This window comes from Protopterus annectens, chromosome 6.part0, assembly GCF_019279795.1.
Source record: "Protopterus annectens isolate FY-2018-M chromosome 6.part0, PAN1.0, whole genome shotgun sequence".
In the NCBI taxonomy this organism is placed as follows: domain Eukaryota; kingdom Metazoa; phylum Chordata; order Ceratodontiformes; family Protopteridae; genus Protopterus; species Protopterus annectens.
This window is the reverse complement of record NC_056737.1, coordinates 1,577,730,953-1,577,741,796: the sequence shown is the minus strand read 5'-3', so window position 1 is coordinate 1,577,741,796 and position 10,844 is coordinate 1,577,730,953. Positions and strand designations below refer to the sequence as shown.

General features: G+C 45.0%; 1 protein-coding gene across 1 annotated transcript in view; it reads right to left on the bottom strand.

Moving 5' to 3' along the window:
* EAF2 (ELL associated factor 2) overlaps positions 1 to 10,407 on the bottom strand; it is a 315,228-nt gene extending 304,821 nt beyond the window's left edge. The window contains exon 1 of the mRNA XM_044075022.1: positions 9,913 to 10,407. Within this exon, the coding sequence (XP_043930957.1) occupies positions 9,913 to 10,015 (103 nt within the window). The 5' untranslated portion in view covers positions 10,016 to 10,407. The remainder of the gene's footprint in view (positions 1 to 9,912) is intronic.
* Positions 10,408 to 10,844: the final 437 nt, after the last annotated feature.

Genomic DNA, 10,844 nt, shown 5'->3' with positions numbered 1-10,844 from the left:
GGAGATTCCTAGTCGGAGCAGTAAGGAGCCAGTCATCTAGATAGGGAAACACCTAGAATCCTTGTAGTCGAAGATGGGCTACCACAACTGCCATACATTTGATGAACACTCGGGGAGCTGTCGAGAGACCAAATGGCAGTGCCCTGAACTGGTAGTGATTGGCTCCCAGCTGGAAGCAAAGAAACCTCCGGGAGCAGTGATCCATCTTTATGTGGTAGTATGCATCCTGTAGGTCTACAGAGCACATCTAATTTCCCCTCCCTAGGAAGGGAAGAATGGAATGTACTGTGACCATCCGGAATTTTTGAGGTTTGATAAATTTGTTCAGTAGGCTGAGATCCAGGATTGGTCTCCAGTCCCCTGTCTTTTCTGGCACTAAAAAAGAACCTCGAGTAAAACCCGGATCCTGTCTGTTCTGGTGGCACTGGTTGGATGACGCTTTCTTAGCAGTTTTTCTGTTTCTAAGGCTGCTAATTCCCTCTGATTGGGTGGTACATCGGGGATTCGTTTGACGGGTCTGGGAGTTAAGTCGAATGGTATTTGGTAGCCTCTGGATATTATTCTCTGCATGCAAACATCAGTAGTAATAAGATGCCAGGCTGGTAGATGCAGAGAAAAATGACCCCCGACTGCTTCCAGAGGAAAGCAGTCATGCCGCTGCTCAGCAGCACTGGTAGGGTCTGCCGGAGAAAGAATCTCTGGCTCCCTGGTTACATGGGGCCCCCCTCTACCCTGAAAGGGACACCTTCCATATCCTCTGCCCCGGGGGGATTGTTCACCATGAGTGTCACGAAAAGGATCCTTGGAATTTCTTGAACCATATCTTTCCTCCCTTCTGGTTCCTGGGGTAGGACCTTTGGGGTTTGGAAAAGCGTATGCCCACAACAGACAAGGTCTTTCTGTCTTTCTCACTATGTGCAAGTGTTTCGCATACCTTGGGTCAAAAAGTGCAGATTCATTGACAGGTGCATTGATGAAGGAAGATTAAAAGGAGTCTGCAAAGTCACACAACCGCATCCAAGCATTACATCTCATGACAACACCAGATGCGGCAGCTCGAGCTGCCCCCTCGGTGGTGTGAGATATCAAATGCATCTAGGAGTTAGAGAGCTGAGAGGTGACAGTGTAACGCACCTCATAAGGCAGTGCCCCCACCAAAGAGGAAGACATTTCAGAAATTAGGTCTCTTCGGAGGCGAGTAAAGTGTGCCAAATAATTCAGCGACTGAATGGTAAAGGTCACTGAAGCATAGGTCCGCTTCCCTAGTCTGTCCATGGTCTGGGACTTGCTGTTTAGAGGATGAACAGTGGAACTATCTTCTGCCAGTTCCCTCTTGGTGGCTGCTGCCACGACCATAGAATCAACTGTCAGCTGCTTGGACTAGTGGGGCAGGTCTTCTGGTGTAGATAGAATTTTGTCTGGCCTCTGGGGGGGCAGGTTCTACATTGTCCGGGGGCCTTCCAGGCACGCTACACAATTAGTTTAACAAAATCATCTGCTGGTGGGGTCACCCAGGAAGTAGATGGACAGGCACGGAAGGCCTGCAGAAACACCGATTCCTCAGAGGTAGGGTTAAAGGACTTCCATTCCCCCCCGCTGTCTAAGGATTTCGAGAATGTCTCCGAATGAAACATCATTTTTTGGGGAGAAAGTGGGGACCCTTCACCCTCATCACAATCAGTGTCTTCTGTGATAGATTCCTCTGGGGAGTCAAGGTACTTCCTCCTGAAACGTTTCTTCCGGGGTGGCTCTCCAGTGGGATCTTCTGAAGAGGACTCCAGAGAAGGGGTTCCCTTCACAGGGGGTTCTTGTGACTCCCGTGCCCAGGGACCCGACATAGTGAGTTGGGAGAGGTGCATGCTAGGGGAGGTTTCTGATACGGGGTCCTAGGTGTTGGCTGTGAGCCTTCGGAATGAAGGACTCTTTCCATTACTTGTACAGTAGACCCACTCGAGGCCACCTCCAGTTGAGGGGTTCAGAGAGAACTGGAAGCAGTCGGAACCGTAGGCATAGACAGTGCCAGCGAGAAAATAGTTGCCGGATTAGGTACCAAGGTATGGACAGTCCAAGCACGCTCCGAGAAAGCATCAGTTCCACTGTAGCAAATGCAGCAAGAGTGGTCGGTGCCAACAGGGGAGACAATGCTGTCGGAGCTGAGACAGTATGTACCAAAGCGGACATCGGTACCAGGAACAGGGTGGATGCTGGAGGAGGATAAGCAGGGGAAGACGAGGTAAAAGATTCCGAGCCAGGAGGGGCAGAAGGTCTAGCTGGAATGGGAAATCCCCTAGCTGCCAGAAGCTGGTCCACAAACCGCACTAGGTCTAGTTCAGAAAAACTCCTAGTGGATCTGAAGGAGGCTGCTGAAGGGGAAACGGGGCTAAACCTCTGCCCCAAGAAAGGGTCGTAAGTTGGAGAATATCTTGTCCTTGGCATGTATTCAAATTTTGGATCCGATGGAGCCAAAGAAACAGTTGGCAACATGGCCGGGGATGGCGCCAAAGCATGTACAGTCATCGGGGGCCATGGAGCCGAAGAAGCTATCGGCACAGTGGACGGGGATGGTGCCGAGGCACATACAGTCATTGGAGCCGATGTGGGAACCAAGGATGGCACCGAAGTCAGTGGTGCCGTGGTTGGAACAGAAACAGGAGTGAATACCATGGTCAGCACCAAGGGAGAGGACACAGATCCTGGTGCCGAAGAGGTCTGCGCAGAGGGCGCTGGCAAAGCACGGAGCCGACTTGGTTCTGTAACTGATGGAGATGCAGGAACCGAGTGACTCCGTTTTTCCTTTTACTTTTTGGTCTTAAGAGGTGGTGAGACTTCCGACCCAGATAGAGCATCCGAGAAAGGTGTCTTGAGTAAACCTTTTAAAATAAGTTTATTCTTATGTTCTGCTAGTGTCTGATTACTAAAACTAGCACAAATGTCAATCAGATTTAATATGATCCACGCCCAAACAGTAGACAGAACGGACATATGTATCTGAGTTAGGCATCTTATGTCATAGGTTGGTACTAGGCTATCAGCCCTAGGGCCTATACAAGACTAGCCATAACAATTCCCTGGCTATTTCTTTCCCCACTATTTACTTCCCTGGACCCCTGTCTAGCAGGGCGACTGACGTGATACCGGGGATGAATTTCCTTTCTCCCATCCAATCGTCAAGGTTCCTTTTGAAGAGGGCCAAAGAGGCACTCTGCTTGACATATATGGGCAATCTATTCCAGAGTCTGGGGAGTCTCTGGGTCAGGAACCTATCCCTCCAGCATGTTTTGTTTATTGTGATGACACTTGTCGCACTGTTTAAAACCCAACTTAGCTTTGTCTGACATGGTAAGGAAAAAAATGCTATCCTATATAAAAAATAAGGAAAGAAATACCAGTGATGTTATGTTACGGAATACCACTAGTAAAAAGGGAAGGCCTGTCACATACAGGAGAGAGGGACAGTAACAAAAACGGTAAAAAAATGTAATTACTAAGGAAAAGGGTAGGAAATAGGCCTAGGTTATAGACAACAGTGACAAAAGGCTAACTTGACTAAAAATTTAGAAATTTAGAAGAAAGGCTATCATAAAAACAACAATTTACTACTTAGCTTTGAGAGAGAGATGGCTAACACGTCTTACTAGGAATGTGGCAAAAGAGATCTGGAGTAACTAGGAGAGGGGCATTATGAATAGGTTTTAGCTGAGAGTTTTTGACTGGAGTGAGCTTGGATACTGCCGTTATCGGTTCCGAGGACGGAAATGAGGTCCTATCTGCAATGATAGGAACAAAGATTTACAAAATCAGATCTATATATATTTTTTAATTATTGTTTTCAACCAAAAATAACAACCAAGTACAGGTTCTGGCAGCGGTTTGCCGATTAAGAGTGCCCTTCCAAAAACATAGGACATTTACTATTTGTTACACAAAGAAAGACTTTGTGACTTAAGACAACTGAAATTCCCAATAATGGACTAAGAATTAAAATGAGGAACATTCCTCTAAAACACCTTCCTCCAGTATAAACAATATCTGAAAAAAATATATAATAATCAAATCTTGGCATACTAAGATGAAACTCCCAGTATAAACACCAGTAACCCTGCATCAACTAATAATTCCAACTCTGAAAGAGCCGGGGTGAAGCAACCAATGGTCTACACTCAGTCTTGGAATGGCAAGCCCCTAAGCGAAAACAATGTACCCAACACTTTACTCATAGGTGACTCTATAGTCAGGCACACTGATGTCCCACACACAGACTGAACAAGGAGAAAATTACTGTCAGCTGCCTGTCGGTTGCCAGGATCCGCCACATAACGCATGCACTCAAGTCACTTCACAACAAGTACAAATATGACTCTGTCATTGTCCATGTTGGAGTGAATGACTTGAGATGTACCTCCCTGGACTACATGAAGAGAGACATGGAAGAGCTCTCGGATCATGTGGCCCAGGCAGGTATGACCCTAGCCCTGAGCACTATCCTGCCACGCCCAGAATGATACCACAGTATAAGGACAAAATGATTTGACTACAACAACTGGCTAAGTTTCTGGTGTCATTCAAAGGGGATCCAGTATCTGTCTGCCTGGGACGACATAATCGAAAATCCACGATGATTTGCCGGAGATGGTCTGCACCTGTCACCCCTGGGATTCAGGTTACTGGCTAAGGCTCTTGCCACCCCTATAATGCCTTTTTTAGGCAACGCTCAAAGGACAAAACCACCACCATGACAGATACAAACATGCAAAATCTGAAGGCAACGCTACTCAATGCTAGAAGTCTAAACCTCAAAATACACTCTCAAGGCACTCCTAAAAATGGAGAACATCGATATCTGTGCAGTAACTGAGACCTGGTTCAAGGCTCCAGAGAGCACCCCTGCAATACCAGGTGACAACTCTTACAACACTTTTCGGCCACCAAACCAGGACCAAAGCACTAAAGGCAGAAAGTGTCCATATTCACCAAGGATATTCACACCTCCAGACTAGTTGCCCAACACAATGCATTTGAAATTCTACAGGTGCAACTAACACTAGGTAAGACTGCAATCCAAACTGTAGCTTGCTACAAATCCCAAACCATGCCCCAAGATTCTCACTACACCTTTCTAGACATACTAGATAATATTAAGATGCAATCAAACACCCTAATACTGGGTGATTTCAAATACCCTGCCATTAATTGGGAAAACTACTTCGGTACCAACACCTTTGCCCAACGCCCTGGACCACCTAATCCACAGTCCCACCAGGGACTCAAATATCCTAGACCTGGTCATTACCAACATGGGAGATCGATGCTTCACACCAGTGGTCACCATCTCATTGGTCAGGTCTGAACATAAGCTAATCACCCTTGATGTCCACATCCCACCCCCATGTAGGGAAACCTTCATAAAAAAATGTTTCCAAAGCCAACTTCATGCTACTCAAGTCAGAAATGACAAACTTCATGACACCCATGCAGATGGGAACTGAAAGCTCAACTGCTGAATCCTACACTAAGGCACTGTACGAGCACATTCACTCATGCATGAATCATGCCATTCCAAACAGAACCAAGACGGTCTCCTCCAAAAAAAGGAAGCCAATCTGGTGGCCCCTTGCCATAAACAAACTATACAACTGAAGGAAGAAACTGTTGCAGAAGAGGGAAACTCCCAGGATGCAAAAAACTCCCCTACCAGCCTCAGTAAGAAGCTAAGATCCCTCATAAAAATCCTACAAAGCTAGTTACGAAAATAAAATTGCCAAAGATTCCAAGGACAACCACAAAGCATTCTATAGCTATGTTAGGAATCTAAATGGCAATGCACAGACCTGCTCTGAGCTACAACAGAATGGCATTAAATATACTGATCCCAAGAATACTGCCAATATCCTGGCAGATCGATTCAGTGCCAACTTCACCCCCTCTCACCCCCTAAAGGCCCCATCTCAGTAAAAAAAAAAAAGATTGCCAAATTCCGGTAATCACGGCCACACAGGTAAAAAAGCACACTCTCCAAACCTAAGAATACAGCACCCATGGGACCAGGATGATATCCCGGACTGTATACTACATAAACTACAAAATGAACTAGCACCTCACCTAAGTATCATGTTTAATCATAACCTCACCACACAGGCTTCGTGCCCAATGAGTGGTGCACAGCTACAGTTATCCCACTCCACAAGGGGGATCCACCTTGGATCTTGGGAACTATCGTCCCATCAGTCTGACGAGCCTGATCTGCAAAGTCATGGAACGCATTATCATGGAACCTATAAACAAAGACATTGGCAACCTTCAAACACTGGACCCCACCCAGTTTGGTTTCGTAAAGGGCCGATCTTGTCTCCTCAACCTGACTGATTCAACAGAGCAATGGACGAGGGTAAGGTGGTCCACACAGCAAGAACTGCCAACTGGCTTACTGACAGAACCCACACTGTAAAAGTAGCCGACTCAAAATCCAGCTCCAGACAAGTGACAAGCAGAGTACCTCAGGGTTCAGTCCTGGAACCGCTCTTGTTTGGCATCTACTTCTCTTAAGTACAGGCCAGCACTAAGGGACTCTGGATAACAAAGTTCGCAGATGACTGCAAACTGGGAGCCATTACTGAATCCCCCAAATTATGTGGATAGTCTACAAAAGGGCCTTACAGAAACAGATGCTTGGTGCCAGAGCCATGGGCTCAAGCTCAATGCCAAGAAATGTATAGTTATCCCCTTTGGGAAAAAACATGTACCCATGAATTACCACAAAAGTGGCAGTACACTAAACACCAAAAGTGTGATAAGGGACTTGGGGACACATGTGGACAGTGGTCTCACCTTCGATAACCACACAGCCACAACAGTCAGGAAATCCTTCTATGTGGCACACTTCAACACTAAGGGCTTTTCATCCACAAAAAAAGGAGGCCATTGTCCCACTGGGCTCATCCCTCATTAGACCCATTATAGAGTAAAACGCCCTATCGCAACAACTGGAAAGGCCACAGAAAAACCTCACTAAAAGAATCACAGGCCTAAAACAGATGCCCTATGCTGACTGTCTAAAAAAACTCCAGCTATACTCTGTCACATATCTCCTACTCAAGAGGCGATCTCTGCTTAACATACAAGGCCATGTCAAACCCAGTGCTGTTGGACATGCTACAGTAAGAAATCCCAATCCCTCAGAGCCACATGCTCCAGGGATCAAAACCTGGTCATCACAATGAACAAAACATGCTGGAGGAATAGGTTCCTGACCCAGAGACTCTGCATACTGTGGAACAGACTGCCCATACTTGTCAAGCTGAGCACCTCTTTGGCCCTTTTCAAAAGGAACCTTAACGACTGTATGGGAGATAGGAAATTCACCCCTGGGATCATGTCAGTTGGCCTGCTAGACAGGGGACCAGGGAAGTAAATATTCTGGGAAAAAACAGATAGGGAATTGTTATGGCTAGGTTTGTATAGGCTCTAGGGCCGACAGCCTAGTACCCAACCTATGAACCTATAAATTCTTTATAGCACTCCCTCTTTTTGTTTTTTTGCCCCAACCTACTTAACTACAGGTCTTAACCATGCTCACCCCACATTTACCATGCTCCTATTCCAATATGAAAAATTAAAAACTACAAGCTTTTTAAAACTGTCCACTTCAGCCCTGATCTAGAAAAGAATAAAAAAAACATGTCCTTCAATAAATATTTACATTTTTTGCATTTACTGCTGCAATGAGCTGCACTATGCAATTTTTTTTTCAAACACATGCTGCTATTTCCCGTGAAATTTTATTTTTACATAAAATTAATACTGAAGGATTAGTAAGAATAATCCCCTTTACAAAGTTCATAAAGTGTTTATGACAGCACTTGGAATGGTTTGCTTCTACTGAAACGCTGTAATGCAAATATTTTCTCCCCATTCCATTTGGGTACCACTACGTTCAATCTACTGTTTGTCCAGTTCCCTTATACTGCTGATCGTTACTGTTTCCACACTACAGTGGTGCACTACTAAGATCCCCATCAGGGGAAGAGTCTCCCTTTCAGGGCAGCCATACTCGAAGAGCATCTCCGACTTCCTGTGAATAGATTCTTAAGGCTGTTTCCATCACACATTTCCAAGTGGGATGGGACCAAGCAAGGAGTTAACTTGCTTTTTTTTCTGCCTTGTGATGTGTTAGACCATGTCACCCAGGGGAGATTGCAATGGTGCCATGAGGGAAACATCTCCAACCTACACAGACAAGGACTGCCCCCTCCCTTTTGGCTACCCCCATGATTAAGAAATGGCTCTCAGGGCACCAATACAACTGCCAGGTATCATGCAACAGTCATGCCCTCAGTACAACCCCCATCCCCCTAAAGGGAAAGTGAGTAGACAGCATCCTTGTTCATGATCTTTCAATCCCGACAGCCCCAGAAGGTCCCCAAGTTTGCTAATCAACAGCCTGTCATCTGAATCATGGTCTTGACTTTAGTCCCCTATCTCTGGGGAGCAGAGTTTGTAAATTTTCAGGTTGTGTGATGTGCATGGACAGAAGTGCTAAAACCAACTTGTCAGCTGGAAATCTGGAAAACTATTCATAAATTCCAAGAACAGATTAAGCCCTGAGACAACTTTTTTCGGCTTTTCCTGGTTAGGGGTCATCAGCGGATCATCGGTTCGCTCATGATTGGCAGTGGAGTTTTTACGGTGTCGAGTTGCCAGCCCGGCACCCAACCTTCGACGGAAGGCACACACACACTCACGCCTAGGGCCAATTTAGAGTGTCCAATCCACCTACCGCATGTCTTCGGGATGTGGGAGGAAACCCAAGCAACCACAAGGAGGACATGCAGACGCCACACAGAAGGCACCCGAACAGAGGATCAAACCGGAAAACCTCTTGCTGTGAGGCAAGAACGCTAACCGCTGCACCACGGTGGCCGCCCAGATTAAGCCCTGAGACTACAAAGACCAAACTAAACAAGTGCATGTAATGGAAGGTCTAGAAGAAACACCGAATAAGACAGAAACTTTCCATCCGTCCTTATACGTTAAGTTGCATGAAACCCTCGGAGCCTGGCCATGCCAGTTCGAGAGGTTGGGAGGGTGGCCTAATGGTTAAGGTGTTTGCCTTACAAACACAAGGTGCAGGGTTTGAGTCTCATAAGGGATAACTGGCTAGGCTTAAAATGGCTCACAATAGCAGTTAGCTTAGTACTAACCTATAAGATAAGATAAAGAACAGAGAGGCATGTAATGGCAGTGATAAAAGGTACTACTAATTTTGAATAATACAGAAAAAAGAATAAGTGGACAAAAATGATACGGAAATACACTGCTGCGCTGTCAGACAAACATAAAGAGGATAATGCAGCCACATTAAGGATCAAACACGATTGTAGTCTAATTCTAGAACCGAGTGAAGTGCGATTTTTCGGGTGACACGTGTTCCAGAAAATCGCAGATTTACCACCTGACTCTCATGAGGTTCGAACCCACATCCAAAAAACAATTTAAACACAAACTAGTCAATATAAGTCGAAACAACTCAACACTTGGCAATATAAAATCCCAGAGAAGCACAATAACGTTATGAAACCGTCTGAAAAATATCTAATGAATTCTATTTAAAAGTACAGTACGCATTAGAATGTGACGTTTAAACCCTTAACACAAGCTTAATACCATCACTCAATTTCAAGAAAAGAAAGAAAAAAAAGAAAACATAGGTAAAAGCACTAGTGTTCTGTCATAATACGTGTCAAGCGATTTTTCCCTTCACTGATCGTCGATAAGGACGTCAGCACTTACTAGCATGAAACGACGGACTGCAATAGTTTACTTTGCCACAAGGGGCGGTGAAGTAACGCTTATTTTTTTACTCTGAAAGTTATATTTTAAAACATATACAGTTCATTATTATTTAATATAACTTACATCTAATTGTGTGAAATGCGCACTTTGGGTTCCGTTCGAAACTATCTCCTAGCTTCAACACATGTTCTTTATTGTCAAACTTGGAATATGCCGCTCCATTCATTCTAGCTGTAGACACCTAACCATATGTTGTAAATTACTCCTGTCTTGGCTTAAGCTTGTACTTTCTTTAGGAGTGCACTCCGAAAGTGGCACTTTAGGTCCGCCTTCTAGTGCAAATGTAATTGGTGGTTCACACGGATTGGCATTTCCAAAGTACCTTTGTACACGCAGACACTACAAAATATTGTTAACTGGGAAGGGAGGAAACAATGCAACGAAGCACTTAATTAGATCGTCACGTGACTGATTCCTGTCTCCAATCCCTGCTGCCCAGGAGTAAAGACGAGCACGTTGTGGGTATTGACGCTTCTATAGTTTAATTATATGTGGTGACGTAAAAACCGTAAACCGCTTTCTACAATGTGAGGTGGAGGTACACATTGTCATTACCTAAATGTACTGGAGGAGGACGGATAAAGTTGAACTGGACGAATTTGTGACGAGCCGGAAGCGGCATCATTCAGTACTACGATGTTATGATGTGACATCACGTCCCAATATGGATTGATTGTAGTTTGCTTAGTTTTACAGATAGTAACAGGTTGTAATTCTGCAACGTTTAAATCGGACGGCACTTTTTTTCTGATTTTTATATTGGTTTACAAACATCTGTAATTTAGTTGCGTTTTAAGTAATTTATATTGGTTAGTTTTGCCTGGACTCTGTTCTTTGCCTACGTTGCAACATGGACGCTGTTGCTGTGGAAACCAGGCTGAAAAAAAGCTACCACAGGTTGAGGTTGGCAAATGAGCGTACTGAGGAAAATAAGAGCAAAAGTTGTATCGAATTAGTTGGACTCATTTGCTTATGGTTGTGGTAGTGTGATTTTT